The 16,347-nt window shown below is 47.8% G+C and overlaps 3 protein-coding genes across 3 annotated transcripts; 2 read left to right on the plus strand and 1 right to left on the minus strand.

Annotated features, from left to right (window-relative positions):
- Window positions 1-515: 515 nt before the first annotated feature.
- BO80DRAFT_491133 (protein HGH1) lies at window positions 516-2,256 on the plus strand. Its single transcript, XM_025723680.1, has 5 exons — window positions 516-796; window positions 873-918; window positions 1,006-1,109; window positions 1,191-1,304; window positions 1,372-2,256. The coding sequence occupies exons 1-5, from the start codon at window positions 776-778 to the stop codon at window positions 2,182-2,184; spliced, it is 1,098 nt and encodes a 365-aa protein (XP_025578718.1). The 5' UTR covers window positions 516-775; the 3' UTR covers window positions 2,185-2,256.
- Window positions 2,257-4,965: 2,709 nt separating this feature from the next.
- BO80DRAFT_399780 (transcription factor IIF subunit TFG1) lies at window positions 4,966-7,850 on the plus strand. The gene is made up of 4 exons (XM_025717482.1): window positions 4,966-6,478; window positions 6,573-6,869; window positions 6,923-7,166; window positions 7,240-7,850. Exons 1-4 carry the CDS (start codon window positions 5,123-5,125, stop codon window positions 7,479-7,481), a joined length of 2,139 nt encoding a protein of 712 aa, XP_025578719.1. The 5' UTR covers window positions 4,966-5,122; the 3' UTR covers window positions 7,482-7,850.
- Window positions 7,851-8,508: 658 nt separating this feature from the next.
- On the minus strand, window positions 8,509-15,404 carry BO80DRAFT_462025 (tetrafunctional fatty acid synthase subunit FAS1). The gene is made up of 2 exons (XM_025722484.1): window positions 9,251-15,404; window positions 8,509-9,185 (listed from the first exon to the last, which is right to left on the minus strand). The coding sequence occupies exons 1-2, from the start codon at window positions 15,041-15,043 to the stop codon at window positions 8,703-8,705; spliced, it is 6,276 nt and encodes a 2,091-aa protein (XP_025578720.1). The 5' UTR covers window positions 15,044-15,404; the 3' UTR covers window positions 8,509-8,702.
- Window positions 15,405-16,347: the final 943 nt, after the last annotated feature.

Here is a 16,347-nt window from a genome sequence, read left to right on the forward strand (position 1 = left end):
CTCTTAAATAAGAGGCTGGGCATCTCTACATGGAGAAGAATTCTATTAGAGACTGGCTTGTCCCGGTTTCCGGGTTTTTGCAGCGAATTTTGGGGATCTGAAACTCGGTCAAGTATAATAGAAGGTATTCCAGGAAGCTTGCATTGTTGTCTTCGTGTTAGTGGTGGATCGCAGTGAAGAAGAGGCGTACTTCGCATACATATGTACATAGTGACACCCCACGCACATAGTTACATATAAATAGATAGTTCTAATTATTCATAAAGCTTTCGGTACGGTACGAAATAGCTGTGGACTCGGCAAATATCAAAACAACGACCCCAAACAGGGACTATTGCATACTAGAGTTGGATGAGTTGGCTCATTGAAAGTGTTGGCTTTGTAAACGAAACCCAGCCTCTTGACTCGAGCGCTTTACTGCCGATCATCAGTGGTTTACTCTCTTGTTTCCTGAATTCGGGTCTAGTATGACCACCCGCTTCTTTCGTAACCATGCGATCTCTTTTACAGGGTAGAAACTCGCAAGTTCCGTGCTCCAATCGGGATACTGAGACAAATTAGGTACACTGACTAGAATTTAGAGTCTCATGCCTATGTGACGCACAAGCCAGATGATACTAAATCGAGTGGGCGGTACCGAAACCCCGACGGCCTGAGTAGTCGACCCCACCAACCGGCGGGGAGAAGACGACGACGAAGTCACGGAAGGAAGGAGGAGCGCGCATTGCGATTGCCCCTCTCCCTTGCCTCTTAACCGGAACTCAGATTCCTCAATATGCCGACTGAGCTAGAAGAGGTAGGTACCTAGAACCCGGCCTTCGACCCAAAAAGGGGTTCCTCAACAGGAGACTGACCTGTTCGCTCTTGACCAGCTAGTTGAATTCCTTCATCATGGGAATACGCCGATTAGACAAATTGGTGAGCTGCACCACCACTCGCCCCTTCTCCTTTTTCGCACTCTGCCGAGACATACGCCAGTGCCGTTCCTAACACCAAATCCCTTAGCTTGCGAAAATCTGGTTGGCTTTTCAGTCTCCCAGCCAGAGCTTTTCAAACGCCACCAGCTCCTACCAGTGCGCGATCTGAAGCTTTTGGTCCGAGATTACACAGTCAGTGCCCAAACCCTTCGACCCTACAATGAACCTCTTCAGGGCTGTTGCTGATTCTTTCTCGGTGCGAGCCACGAAAAGCCTATCGCCAAGAACGCGATAACGATACTTATCAACCTCTCAGCCGATGAGGAAGTGTTAGCTTCTCTTGCCGAGGATGATACTTTCCTTGAGACTCTTTTGGTAAAATTGACGGTGAGTTGTCGAGTTATTATTCTTATCCATCGCAAAGCGGTCAATCTTCTAACACCCGAGCCTGTAGAATGTCAAAGAGCCAAATGCGGATGATGTCGCCATGTTATTTGCCAACCTCGCAAAATCGGACAAGATGAAGAAATTGCTCACGTTGAAGCGGAAGATTCCAGAGACGGTGTCTAGCTCTGCTAACGCGATCGATCAGCTGATGGACTGTTTTGTTAAAGGAGCAGAAGGCGCCCTTAACAAGAACGCTAATTTTGATTATTTGTCCTACTTGTTTGCTGACCTCTCGAAATTTGAGGAGGGACGAGCCTATTTCACTTCGAAACAGGCCTATGATGACGTCGTGCCAGTAACGAAACTAACCGTGTTCACCGAGCACATGAGCGCAATCCGGAGAAAGGGAGTCGCATCGACTATTAAGAATGTCGCATTTGACTTGCCCTTTCATCCAAAGCTCCTTTCCGAAGATGACGCCAATATTCTTCCTTATATTTTGTTGCCGATCATGGGGCCTGAAGAGTTTGCTGAGGAGGAAGCCATGGAAATGCTTCCAGATCTCCAGCTGCTTCCGCCTGACAAACAAAGAGATAAGGACACTAGCATCATTGTAACGCATCTTGAAACCCTACTGCTATTGACAACAACACGCGAAGGGCGGGATAGAATGCGGGCCATCAAAGTATACCCTATAATCCGAGAGTGTCACCTTCATGTTGATGATGAGGATGTTCGTGAAGCTTGTGATAGGCTTGTCCAGGTTCTGATGCGGGACGAAGAGGGCGAAGATACATTCAGTCAGCCTCGGATTGAAGGAGGGAATAACATTGACCTTATTCCCGGGGATCATGACGAAAATATTGAAGAATTATTTTAGAAGGTTACACGCGGATGGTGTATGTGTATCAAAAAGGAATACCAATAGAAGACGCTACTAGCCATTGTATACATTTGCACTGTTCAATAAATAATTTAAGATCTCATAATACCCGGACATATTTGTAATTGCTATTGCTGTAATTGATTGGAAGCTCTGCACGCTGGGCCTGGACAAGGTTCATTGTCATAGAATGTCTAGTGGTGCTTAAATACTAACTAATTCTGAAGCGTCATGAGAGGTATGTCTGAAACCTGTAGGATAGCCTAGTCGATAATTTAAGATACCTCTGCTGTCTAACCCATTCCATTTGGAATCTTCACAAATGAACTAAAATGAACGAAACATTTAGAGACCTACTATCTGACAAGGCATAGCATGGATCGGCCTGAACACAACATATAGACAAAGAGAAAGTGGTGATAGCGAAGAAAAGAAATCCTGACTCTGCCAACTCGATCTACCTGTCCGTTCACCTGGCAATCTTTCTGTGAAAACCGAGAATAGTAACGACAGATAAACAAGAGGCAATGCCCCGGTTGTCGATAGCAACAATTTATTATCCAGTTTCGCGCAACCCATGATCCCTGCAATGAGCTTAATATTGTGGTGTTTATAGGGGCTTCACTCGCAGAAGATTGTACTATCCGGATGTGTGTCATTGAACAATAATAATGCACCTTCTGAGATTTTCTCGGACCGCGCCTCGCCATGACAGACAAAAACGTCGAGAATACCCTCGGAAGAGAGAGCAACTCATTAAAACAATCCACGGCAGCGCTCTTGCCCTGACGGCTGGGCGTCGCATAAGAGTAAATTGACGGTGTCTCCTGCCCTTCGATCGTTATCCCAAAACATGCAGTTCTGCATAAATGGATAGCCTTCGGCTTCTGCAAGAATATCTTCGCCTAAATTTACCCCATATTAGTGCGCCATTAGCAGCCTGCCCCTGGAATCCGCTGTACTCTAGATATAATGGGCTGAGATTGTCGCTTCGAGCAAATCAAGCTTCTGGGGAGGCTGCTCTTCAGACGCTAAGACTTTACTCAAAGAGGTCTTCATCGCTACTAAGTATCGAAGTCGGTCGGCATTGTTGTCGGATTCAGCAACTGTCGCCGCATTTACCATGCTTAATAGTATTCAATTGCATGGGCAGTTGGATGTAACATGCAAAGAATAGTCGGAGCCACAGGCAGCATTATGACCACGGCTTATGTTGTAAGCAGAAAGCCCGCGTAGCAGCTCGTCGACAGATTCGACCGCTGTCTGTATTGGACTAGGCCTTGCTTGAATCTCTGCGCCCTATTGAAGAGATGAGCCTTGCATCCCTTAATAGACTGGGTGTTTGGCGGACGCGTCGATTTAAACCTGGCACCATAGGTAAGTATACAATACTTGCAAGAGAGTGGATGATCACCAGTAGGTAGCCATGGGAGCACAAAATCCACGATAGGGTCACTGATTTTGCCGAAGAGGTTCTTAGTTTCACAAATACCAATTCTGTACTCCGTAATTGCGGAGTGCATGGCAGTTCAAAGTTGTATAGCAGTTGCCTAGTGTTATAGATCTTGCACTTTATGGTGACTTTTGAACCAAGAGGTTCTGCTAGCGTTACAGGAGGTCACTTACATGTGGTGGGCTTGGATACCGGGAGGCCCAAAAGGGTCTCATCTCTTATAATTATCCTTCAATATTCCTGTGGACTCGTAAGAGAATCCCTGTACATTAGGATGATTAGGCTGTGTGCTTAGCTTTGAGATAGAAGGCGTACTATACTCGGCCTTGAGAAAGTCTTTATTCAAGATATTGGAAATACGTGGCGCGTATGTCCCAAGATCATATTCCTCTAGATGCGCACAAGCAAGTCTATTCCTGTCCACGGCAGTAAGTCCATTACGCAGACTTCCGTATTTAGACTTAGCAGCCTTGGGGCCCAACACATACCCCGGCTCTTGAGTGTATTGGTGAAGAATTTGCACGCGACATTCAAGGGAAATGGCAAGATCCCTACAACTCCTTGACAGAGCTTGGCGAAGGTATTGGGGCCATCGCAGGTCCATATTCAACCATTCGAATTTACCAGCGGGGGTCAGATTGTCAATTTCCAGATTCGGGCTTAGGAGTGTAGGAATAGAATCAACCAGAGTTGTTGGTTTGGAAGACATTGGTAAATCTGAATCGGGTGATTTTCGACAATGACCCTCTGCAGAACACTGTCATAAGCTTCACCTCGCCCTTACCTGGGAGCCTCGAGCCTATCGATTCATGACAAAGGGGAAAAGCGGTTGTATCTTGATCCGTGGCATTCGTGATGAGTTGTTGGTGTTGAGATTTCATGTTGAAGCAGGTAGGACTCAAATGGAGCAACAGTATTCCTTGCAACCTGGTGTAGCCGGGTAAAAAGAGATAGAATAAAAGCCCAGTGGAATCGCATGTATGGGGCGTCAAGGACCTATTTTGTTCAGCAGCCCGAATACTAGTAACAGATTCTAGGGCTCCAGGCAATAAATAGCGCCATGGACAATTCGCTTTCACATCCTTTCGCCCGGATCTTCTTGTGCACCTGCAGCCTTCATTAAAGGATAGCCTAGTTAACCTTGGGTCACCCACTGGAGGGGATGATGGGGTACGGTGACAGCATGAGCCAACAGTATTAGTTAGCAAGCATGATCACTTAGGGATAATAGCTCAGTGACATGACATGACGCCACCTTTGGCCGGGAGGACCCACTTACATAATCGGCTTCCTTCACCTCATTCATCTTCACTTCAGCCGTTCAACACCTGACCTGAGCTTCCACTTTTACTCAAAGTGTTTGCCGCTGGGCTGGTACTTCACGGACTTGAGTCATTAATGTGGTACTAACAAGTCTGCGCGCTTTGCCATCAACTTCCTCTTGAGTCTGGAAGTCGATTCGGAATTCGAGCGGCGGCTATTATGACTACCCCTTCGAATGACCACCCAATGCCGACCCCAACGGGGTCGAACGGTCCACCGCCTCTGAGGAATCGTCGCCCAAAAGTGGCGGATCCCCTCGTGCGACCGAAGAGAAGGCCGGCAATGAGAACCCCAGTTTCAACATCAGCAGCAAATGGCGCATCAAGATTACCATCATCCAGGCCCGTCACTTCAAATGTGCTTCCTGGGAGTCGAATCGAGAAAATTGGCCCTGCGCTTCCAAGACATGAATTCTCGGCAAACGGATTCAGTGGCCCATTGTTGTCCGAAACTTACGTTGATTACCCGATTGTGACTACAAGACGAGCATTGCGTGAAGGCTTGAAGCATCATATTGCAAGGTTCACGTCGAAGAAATCCGTTGATCCTCGCGATGAGTCTCAATTTACTCGTCCCGTTAGACTCCAGCGCCGGGACCCACGAGCACGATCGCATGAAGCACACGCCGAGAGAGGTCATTTCAATTCGAAAATGGGCCCCGAACAAAGTACTCAGACAGATGAACTTGAACGTGAGGAACTGGAGGCGAGGAAGGTAGCTCGCGAAAAGGAACGTGCAGAAAACATGGCCCAAATAGCCCCCTCCGTTGGATCAGCGCCGAAAAGACATAACGCACCTAAACAGAAAACTCAGCAGGTGGCTAAGACGGATATGACACCCGAAGAGATAGCCAGGACTCGAATAAAGTACGAAGAGGCTCTGCCATGGCACTTGGAAGATTTTGACAACAAGAATATCTGGGTGGGAAATTACGAAGCCGCATTATCAGAGACCCATGCAGTGTTTGTGCTTGAGAATACCGGGAGAATGAGAATGATACCGGTGGAAAAATGGTATCGCTTTAGTGCGAAAAACCAATTCAAGGCCCTGACCATAGAAGAGGCCGAAAGATTCATGGCTAAAAAAGTCAAAGACCCGCGGTGGTTCATGGAGAAGCAGCAAGAACTAGCTCAACGGAAGGAGCTCGAACAGTTTGCCAAGCAACAGAAGGTGTATGCCGGAAAACAGGGTACTCCTGCCGGAGTTGAAGGCTTAGAAGCAGACGAGATGGACTTCGAAGAGGATAGGTTTGCTGACGATGAGGAGCATGACGATCTTTTCAACGAGGACGAAGAAGCAAAAGCGGCTGAGAAGCGAATTAAAAAAGACCAGTTGAAAGCGAATGTGTTCGATTTGAAAAACGAGAAGGATTATGAAGAGGAGGAGATCAGAGAAAAGAGAGAGAAAGAAGCCCGTCGCGTGCTCGGGAAGAAAGTGAGGAAGGCTCTTCAGAAGAGAGAAAAGAACTACGATTATAGTAGTGGCTCGGATGTGAATCCGTATTCTGATGATGAGGTATATTTCCCACACTTTCTGACCCATTTTAGTCTTTGTCTGCGTCCATGTGTATATGTGTAGCCACCATTACTGATCTAAAATTTATCAACAGAGCTCGGATGAAAGTGAAACTGAACGGCCGAAGGAGGAAGAGGTAAAAGCGGAAGAGGAGAAGAGCAAGAAAGAGCCTTCCTCAAGGGGTAACCTTACGCCATCAGGTCGCTCAAGACACATGGATCTGTTGAAAAAAGGCACCGTCACAGCGCCTCGGAAGCGACTGGGATCTCCGTCTGATGCAAGTGGGACAGATACTTCTCGTAAGAAGGGGAAGAGCAAGCATCCATCTTCCCAGCCTACACCTCAGCCATCTTCTCGTCCCATGTCTCCCAGTGCAGCATCAACGTTGCCTGTAAGCTTATTTTGGCTTTTTATAATTCCAATCGAGTTACTGATTCAGTTTAGGTGAGCAAAAAGCGCGTCCGGAATGTGCTAGCGGCGGGTGCGGGATCTATCAGCGATGTTGACGGTGGTGCAGGGTCAGGAGGTGAGATGAGTGAAAGTGGGAAGGCTAAGAAGTTGAAGCTCAATCCTCCCTCTGTCACCTCGCAGAGTGTGACACCCCAAGGATCTAGGGCTGGCAGCCCGGTCCCCTTGGGTAGCAAGAGCTTCTCAGGAAGTCGTGCTAGCAGTCCAGAGTCATTGAGAGGTAAGCTGCTTGAGTTGATGTGGTATCGCATATTGTTTACGAAACGGCTTACTGAGTGACTGCACACGTGTAGGCCCGACTCGCATTTCAACACCAGGTCCATCTAGTAACACTCAGGGTTTCCCGACGCCTGCGGAAATTCATGCCGCCATCCCGCAATCCGGCATCTTGAGCAGCGACTTACTGAGAATCTTCCGTCCTCGTATCGGGGAATCCAAGGAGAACCACCGAAGATTTATCGCTATTGTCAAAGACGTGGGGGTTTATGGAAAAGAGGACCGGCTCCTACGACCTGGTTCACTAAAGGGACCCTGATTGCATGTGACATCCTTTTGAGGAGGGTTAAGTACTGCACGTGTCATGCGCCAATTGTTGAATAGCTCCTGATGATGACCTAGTAATGCACACGTCAGGAGAAGATTGCAGTGGCCTTCTTGTAAAAGAGAAGTTCTATTATGCTTGAGTAGTGGCCGCTGCACTGTGTACAACTATGGTATCTATCCAAGTTGTTAACAATCTGAATAGAACAGCGGCTGCTGGCAAGTGTAAATGATCTACATTTAGTTGTCTGCAACTGTGATGTACAATTTTCTACTCATCACGCCGCCGACCCAACCGTGAAACAGTGAAAGGGTAGGTTGGCCACGGCTCTATTAATCCTCTCAGCTCCAAGAATCAGGTATTACCATATAGAATATAATATTTTTAGAGTATAAGATCCAGCACCGCCGAGTATCTAGATTCCTAAATATGGATAGTTAGATAATTGTTATATTAAGTTTATATATACTGGAATTTATTATGTCTCAACCTTAAAACACTTATAATATTTTTAAAAAAACTGATGTTATCTTTATCTCTATGATTCAGGTACTAGAATGGGGATTTCTATAATTTATTTACTAATCTGGTAATTTTTCAGGCTGATTTATAAAATCATAGACAATAATCATACCTTTAAATTTGAAGACTAGAGTTTGAAGAATCATTAGGTCATTAATAATTTTGAAAACATTCTTTATATTGAACTTACATGTAAAAGGTACCAATTCATTGAGCGAAGAGAAATCGTAGAGCTGTGGTTGACCTAATCCTGAAAAAGTGGGTCAGCAGTGTGACGAGTATCTAAGCTTTTCTTCACCTTTTGAGTCACCATTTACTTGAAATTTCATCTGTCGAGCCTCGCACACTGCGTGCGCCACTATCAGTAGATTGTGAAACAAATCAGAAGGCTTTTTCACATGCCCTAGGGCCACCTGTTCATCCGGGAAAGTAGATTTGCGATGTGAACCATGCAAGTAGTGTCCAGCTATGACTTCTAATTCATGTTTACTTCTTCCTTGCTCCCTCTACTGATGCTGATAGTCTAATTGATGGCTGCACTTCTGCAAAAGTCGCCACAAGCTTGACCTGTTGAATAGTAATATTGAAGGGTTCTAAACACCAGCGCTAGAACAAGGTAGATCAAATTCAAATCAACAACAACAACAAAACAACAGATGACAGAGCCACCTTATGTACTTGAACAATTTAGCTCTAGACACCAGTAACCCCAGTGGTGCGTGAGCCTTCACCACCTTCCTCATACTTTTCCCAGTTTGCTAGAATGTGCGCAATTCTAGGGGAGTTGGTGAGTCTGTAAACATCCTCGAAGTACTCCTTCGTAATTTCGAACGGGCGAGCCGTGACGTTCGGAATGTATTTGCCGACCAGTTTACTGGGATCAATGGTAGTCTTGTTGATCTTCTTCAGCAAGAAAGAGCGGAAGGGCTTGACACCAGAACGAAGGAAAGTGCTGTGGAAAGGCACATCGATTCCTCTGAGAGGGATGGTAGCGAAGCCACGTTCGAGAGAAATTGGCTTAGGTTTAGACTCTGTCTGTTTGACGCACTCCTGGATGATTTTCACGAGGTGTGCTTTGACATCGTCCAAAGACATACTTTGCATGAGAGCAGGGATGTCAATGTTCTGAGCTTTGAGATAGTTGAGCAAATTGGTAAGGCAATCAAGTGCCCGGAGCTACAACAAGGTTAGAACAGAACGCGCGGCAAAGTAATTACATAGAAGTATAGGGAGGGACTCACATCACCGGCGGCAACATATTGCATGTTGGCAACGTTATAGTTGACAATCTCCAGGAGCCAGCCCGTCTGCTCAGAGATGACCTCAACCACATACTGCAGGGCTTGTTCATTGAAGGTCTTCGAGATACGGCTTGGGTTGACGGCGCACATAGAGTAGTTCGAACGACCCTGTTCGTCTCGCTCCACAGCAACCTGCATTGTCAAGCCACGATAGAAAACAACGGAAACCAAGCTTTCGATAGGCATGACATCGGCAAGTGCTGCAAGTGCTGAATACTCGCCCAGTGAATGACCCGCAAAGCTGCTGTCTCTCTGGACGAGACCCTTAGAACGCATGTCTTCAAAGCTTGCCTTCTCCATCAATGTTAGAGCCGGCTGTGTGAACTGGGTCGCAGAGAGAAGCCCAGATGGCGAACGGTATGTATAAGATGCCGTGTTCTCATCAATCTCTTTGAATATTTTCTCTGACTTAATGGTTCCATCTGCATTGACAGTTTCAAAGGTCATCGACATATAATTTTGGCGGATAGCTTTGCCACGTGGACCGCCGAAATAAACAGTCAGCTCCTTGGGGTTGTTCTTCACAATGTCAATGATCGAGAGGCCGTAATTTTCAATGAAATGGCGGTCTGCCCGATCCCAAACTTCCCTAGCAACTGGGCTGCTCGCATAGAGTTCCATGCCCATTCCCTGCTCCTGAGATCCCTGGCCGGTAAAGACATATGACGTGACAGGTTGTTCAACCTCGGCTTCACCCAGAAGAACTTTATCTTCGGTATCTTTGTTGATGGCCTCGACCTTGATAATCTTACGACCAGCAATCATACCAACATGCTGCAACTTGACAGTAATGACATCATTGGGAAGGACCATGCCAACCAAGGACACATGAAAGCCTCGGACGCGGCCAATATTGTTTTCGGCTGCCCAGGTTTCCACGTAGCTGCGGACCGCAGCGCTCGTGTACATCCCATGAGTGATGGTACCTGGTAGGTTGGCGTAGCTTGAGAAGACGCGAGATACGTGTATTGGGTTATAATCGCCCGAAACGCGAGCGTAGGTCTCATTCGACGCAGGAGCGCGCAATTCCAATGCAGTCTTGCCGCTAAGAGGGATGGGGTTCTCAAAATAGACCGGCTGCTCGATAGATGTTCCATTCCGCTGTAGGTAGTCGATCACTGGGTTTCCATGAGAAGTACCAGCTTCATAGTCCACAGAGGCCACTTGGATGATCTCCTTGGTGGGTAATTCCAAGAGTACTTGGCCAATTGTCTGCACATTGCTGAACACAGTCTTATTCTTGAACCGGATCAAGCTCTGGAGACGGAAAGTCAAAGTCTGACCCAATAGCTCGACCTCGGGCTCACCCATGCGGAACCATTCTTTCGAGCGCAGGATGGCAACGTCTCGGCTAGAAGCAAGGTGGACCTGCATAGGCACTTCATCCTTGCGCTGGAAGGTATTCTGGAAATCCAGGTATGCTCCACGGTACAGGAATTGACTGGTGACATGCATGATGGGTTGACCATCTCTTTCAATTGTACCGCATACCTCAACCATCTTTCCAGACTCCTGGTTAATAACCGAGTTGATTTGAGCGGTGGTGTCCAAAACATCGCCGACCTTGAGGGGCTGTGCTCCAGGAACCATCTTGAAACCGTTTGATAGATGAACCAGCTTCAGCAGGTCACCATCAATAGTGCGTGGGAAGATGGGTTTGGTGATTGCCTGCCAACCTGCAACGATGGCGAAGTCCATGGGAGCAAAGACCTCTTTACCGGGACGGTCGACAAAAGCTTCGCCAGTGTTGCCGACAGCATGGACGAAGTCGGCAACAGCTTGGGATGTAACAGTGGTACGTCCGCCGCTGAAGGTTGCGGTGGTAGGAGTATCGAAAGGAACGTCCTTGTTTCCAAACCACACACGGTAGTAAAACTCCTTGATACGATCATTGCGGCTGTCCATGACCTCCCGAATTGGTGCATAGCCTGCATCAGGATGGTATGTGAACAAGAAAGTCAGAGGCACAACAGCAGCCTCCGCCGTTCTTCCTTCATACATAGTGAGACTGATCTGACTCTGGTTGTTCATCTTCACCTCAACCGTCTTGACAAGTTTGCCAGACTGATAGGGTTCCCTCACGATGATAGCTGTCTTGGAAGGATCTCCCGGGAATGAAATTTCCACATACATACCCGGAACGGGAGCAACAATCCGTTTCATGGGGTTAGTCTGGAAACGATGGCCTTGAACGAATACATCTGCCAAAAACATGGCGTGCCTCCACGAATACGATGGCCCGGCAAGAAGACGTAGCCAACGGTCCAAGTCAGGCAGGTCAGCCGAAGGAGATGATGACAAGCGGTAGCTGACCTTGTTAGTGTCTTCCGAAATCGTAAGGCCGTCAATATCCGAATCATCGTCAACCTGATGGAAGCGTCCCCCAAAGTATTCGATGACAGGTATTCCGCCATCCTCGCCGCCATAGACATCCCTGACCAAGCTTTCAATGTGACCGTTATGTATGCCGTTCAGGATATCCGCGATAGGCTCATCGATGACATTCGAAAACTTTGCAGCCATCGGGCCTTGCAGGATACATGTCCTACCAACGTCCTGGCCCACAACCGCCTCAAGGTCTTCGCTCTGCCAAAGGGAGTCCTTTTTGAACCAGTATTCAAAGTTTTCATCCAGCGAGGGGACAAATGGAACCGGCTTCTGACCACGCCGCTGGCAGAGCAACAGAAAGTGCTGTACATCTTGAGCATTGATCAACTGAGTAGCAGCTTCCGGGTAGGAAGCCAAGATGTTGTCAATGGCCGGGTACGGCGTGTTAAGCTCCGAGTAATTTTGCAGTAGAGACGCTTGACCTTCGGTAGTGGTGAATCTTTCTTCAACTCGACGGATGAAATCACCGGTCAATTTCTTGAGGGAATCATCGATCCATCTACCCTCATGTTTGACATACATGAGGTCCACCATGCGGTGTACCACTTCTGTATAAGTCATATCCTCCAGGTCGGCCGTCTCTCCAGAAGCATTGCGACCGAACCAAACTTTATGAAAGTCATCATTGAGCTTCTGGATGATGTAGTTCCGAAGCTTCTTGAGCTCAGGGACGCGCTTTGCTTTGTCAAGCTTGAAGATTTTTTGATCCATCTCGTGCCAAAACAGGACGCCTCTAGTAGCCAACTTGTGGATAGGCTCGCCCATCTCGGAAAGCACGGTGACAACACCACCTGCGGAGCCCTTGTATGTTTTTTCCCAATCTTTGTCGTCAAGACCAGGAGCATCGGCAATGGCCTTCTTGGCGTTCTTGGAGGTATGCGCTTCCTTAGATATCATCATGCGACTACCAAACAAGCACCCGTCAAAAGGCATCGGCGGGTAACCGAAGCTTGAAGACCACGCGCCCGATAGGTAAGGATATGTATCTTCAGAACCGCCAAAACCACTGCCAGCGACAAGCACAATGTTATCACAGCGTCTGATGCGACTGTACATTTGCAGGATCGGCTGGTGGAAGTCTTCAAAAGAGTGGTGTCCTCCACCACGTCCTCCAGTCCATTGCAGAATGACAGGAAACTTGGGGTTAGCCTTTGCAATGTTGATGACTTGCTGAATAGCATCAACGGAACCCGGCTTGAAGGCAATGTGCTTTATACCGAGTGTTTCAATGTACTCGTTGGCCACCTCAATAGATGGCACACCGGCACCGATGGTCAGACCTTCAATTGGCACGCCGTCGGCCCTCAGTCTGCCTATCAGGGGAATTTGCCAAGCCATGGCGCGAGGATTGACGTAAATCAGGTTGATTGTGATGCCGCGGCCAGGTGGAATGGCTTTTTCAATCTTGTTGATGGCCTCTGTCATAGACTTGGCATTGTAATACCCGCCACCGGCAAGTTCAATATGGTAGCCTGCATTCATTGTCGCAGCAATGAAGTCCCATGGGACTGTCGTCGGTGTCATTCCAGCGACCATGATAGGAGGAATACCTAGCAAGCGGCTCATCTTGGTATCAACAAAGGTTTGTCCAACGGCATTCTTGACTAGACGCGGTCCATATTCCTTGACCCAATCGATGGCATACTTGACGGAGTGTTCGTCACGATCGAACAGCTCAGGCTTATATCCAACTTCGGCATTGGTACCATCCATAGCCCCAGCGAGGACTACACGGACACCGGTACCATCCTTGTTGCGGTTGGTAAGTACACCAAGACCGGAGATCCCACCGGGACCAAAGTCGACAACATGCGTTGCACCGGCGAAAACAGTCGCCTGTTCCCAATTAACGGTGTCATGAGTAATCATGCGAACCAGTGATGGAACGACATTAGGCTCCCCAGATTTGCTCAGGTCACCGCCAGTTTTTGTATCATAAACGGGAATGGCAAGGGATCCAGCGGGTATCTCGATGTCCTCCAAATCCTCCAAGATTCGGTCATAGGCTGGGTACAAGTACTGGCTGTGAAATGGAGCAGTGATAGGAAGGAAACGATTCACAAAGCGAACCTTACGCTGAGTAAACGGCACCCGATTTTGATCCAAGCCAGTCGGAGCTTTCACTTTGCGCAAGCGCAAGTTGAGACCGTAAAGAGAAAGAGGCGGTCCAGTGACAACGAAATTGCGAGCACTATTGACTAGCGATATGGAGATGTGGCGGTCTTCGGGTAGATGTTGGTTCGTCGTGTCAATGTGTTCCTGAACCGCAGCTCTTGGAAGGTCTCGAATAGATAACATAGGCGTAGGTGTACCTTCTCCGTTCTCGATCGAATCTTGGAGGACAGAGGGGGCGATGGATGTGCGAGGATAGGCTTGCTGACTACGGAGACCAATCCAGAAAAGCATAGTCAATGCATTCTTGGCGGCCTTCTCGAAGCTCTCCCAAGATGTTGCAGAGGCGATTGCCGCAGCCGTTATAACACCTTGAGAATGGCCAGTAGTTCCACTCAACCTTTCCAGAACCTCACCAGGTGTTTTGCCCAGGACCTTACAGGTGACGACGAAGTGCGCCAACTGAACCAAGCCGATCAAAGGTAGGCTCACCGGAGCCGACACAAGGTAGTCGGTGTCGGGCTGGGAGTCGCGATCCTGAAGCCATTGAATGATATCCAAGCCTTTTGGATAGAGCTTGTTGGCTTCGGGCTCATGAGACAGAGCCTGTAGCAATTCAGCGGATGAGGTAATAAGCTCATCCACGAAAGAAGGGTAAGTGGTGTAAATTTCTCTCAGTTCGTCAAAGTATTCCTCGATGTTTCCTTGCCCTCCGAAGACTGAATAGATGCTCGCCTTTTCATCTGAGGCATCTCGAAACAACGCTGAGTCATACGGTTTAAGGGGTCGGCCGACTGCTGTTCTCCCGGCATAATAAGCCTTTACAACCATAACCTTCTTGGCAGCGATGCCAGGAAGGCTGGCAGCAACAGCATGAACATCATTGCCTCTCATAAAGGCGCGTTCAAATTCGTTGAGAGCCAGCTTTAGAACCTCTAAGTACGTCCCATGCGCATCATCCTCGCCTTCTTCGACTTCATGTGCAACATGCCCGATATATCTAGCCACAAGCTCAGGGACCGAAGAAGGCTCATCGTCCTGAGCGAGCTCGTCCGTCGGCTGTGGTAACGAGGCTGTGAAGTTATCCTTCAATTGCGACGCATGGAAATGGAGAGAGGTCGGCACAAGGAAGGAGAATTCGAGCGACCCATGTGTGAGAATAAGGGGTCTCAACGACTGTGACGAGCGAGGGGTATTAATGCCCGTCTGAGGGCCAGTGGATGTACCGTACATCTCGTGGATTCGTTTCTATCTCTATGTGTTGGTCTGGGATAGCACAATTGGAAGCCAAGGGAATGGCGAGGTGATTATCGAAGAGAATGTATCGAGAGACTCTGTTACAAGTAAGTGTCAGGCAGAATTTATAACAACAATTGAAAAGAAAGGGATTGCAATGGCAAAGCTTTATCCAAGATACCTGCGGGGAAGAACCCGGAGTAAAGGACGAGGCTTGCCAGTAGAGGGTCGAGCAAGGACTGCGAAAAATAATTTGACTGCCCCGGGGGTGTCCTACCTAGTTCTATCCGGATGGGTCTTTTCAAACAATACTTGATCAAGCCTGGCCGAGAGTCATCGGCTGGTCCACCGTCCAGTGAAGATGAGAGATGACGGTAAATAGAATGGGCAAGATTTAGAGGGGGAAATATTACAATATGAAAAACAGTAAATAGTTATAAGAACAAAAGGAGAAGAGCCAAACAAAAAAGAAAGAGAAAGGTGGACAAGGTACTATGGATGCGGTGGACAGGGTGAACCAGGCCTTAATTGGCAAAAAAAGCTGTTCACCACATCCAGGCGATATTTTATTATTACACGTGCGAGATAGGTGTGGCACGCACACAAAAACACACTCTGTTGAACCGGCCGAGCGGAGGCAGAATTCCGCAGGTTTGGGCTGGTTGAATGGGAACCGTCCGGATTAGGTATGGTGGGCAGGAGGATCTCCCCAAAGGTCCAAAATGGTTGGGCTGGGCCTAGCGTTCGATATGACAATACCTGACCACCAATGTACCCTACCGGGTACTTCCATAAGCGCCTCCATCCCATTTACCGCTAGCTATGGAGTATACGGAGTAGTAGATAGTAAACAGTAGATAGGTAGGATACGGAGTGGTTGTACCCCTCTTTCTACTACGTACTATCCGTCTGCGGGCATCGTTCCCCGACATGTTTCCTTGTTTCAATTACTTTCGGATTTATCGTCTGACATACTCCTAATGTGTGTATGGTCCAGATTATATCAGAATCCATTCCCAACCCGAATTCATTTTGTAAGATACTACCCTACATACAGGAGGAGCCTTTGGAAACATAAATACTTGCTGATCTATAGAGATACTAAATAGCATAGGATTAACTTAAAGGCAAGGCGAATTCAAGTTAGAAGGACTTCGCTCGTCCTAGTAGTACGTGGTAGTTATCATGGTCGATGCATTCCAAGTGATACCTACTACTACTACCTAGATACTTAGTGTGTGTGTGTATGTGTGGATATGATGTATCTAGCCAATCTGGAGTCCTACATAGTACTCCCCAAC

The sequence above is a fragment of the Aspergillus ibericus genome, assembly GCF_003184845.1.
Source record: "Aspergillus ibericus CBS 121593 unplaced genomic scaffold BO80scaffold_6, whole genome shotgun sequence".
In the NCBI taxonomy this organism is placed as follows: Eukaryota; Fungi; Ascomycota; class Eurotiomycetes; order Eurotiales; family Aspergillaceae; genus Aspergillus; species Aspergillus ibericus.

What these genes read in the sequence shown, in the direction of transcription:
- BO80DRAFT_399780 (XM_025717482.1), top strand. Translation starts at nt 5,123, where the DNA reads ATGACTACCCCTTCGAATGACCACCCAATGCCGACCCCAACGGGGTCG. An exon ending in ATCCGTATTCTGATGATGAG is followed by an intron (nt 6,479 to 6,572) that starts GTATATTTCCCA and finishes ATTTATCAACAG; the next exon opens with AGCTCGGATGAAAGTGAAAC. An exon ending in GTGCAGCATCAACGTTGCCT is followed by an intron (nt 6,870 to 6,922) that starts GTAAGCTTATTT and finishes GATTCAGTTTAG; the next exon opens with GTGAGCAAAAAGCGCGTCCG.
- BO80DRAFT_491133 (XM_025723680.1), top strand. Translation starts at nt 776, where the DNA reads ATGCCGACTGAGCTAGAAGAG. An exon ending in TGCCGACTGAGCTAGAAGAG is followed by an intron (nt 797 to 872) that starts GTAGGTACCTAG and finishes GCTCTTGACCAG; the next exon opens with CTAGTTGAATTCCTTCATCA. An exon ending in TTTTGGTCCGAGATTACACA is followed by an intron (nt 1,110 to 1,190) that starts GTCAGTGCCCAA and finishes AGCCACGAAAAG; the next exon opens with CCTATCGCCAAGAACGCGAT.
- BO80DRAFT_462025 (XM_025722484.1), bottom strand. Translation starts at nt 15,043, where the DNA reads ATGTACGGTACATCCACTGGCCCTCAGACGGGCATTAATACCCCTCGC. An exon ending in AATATGTTGCCGCCGGTGAT is followed by an intron (nt 9,186 to 9,250) that starts GTGAGTCCCTCC and finishes ACCTTGTTGTAG; the next exon opens with CTCCGGGCACTTGATTGCCT.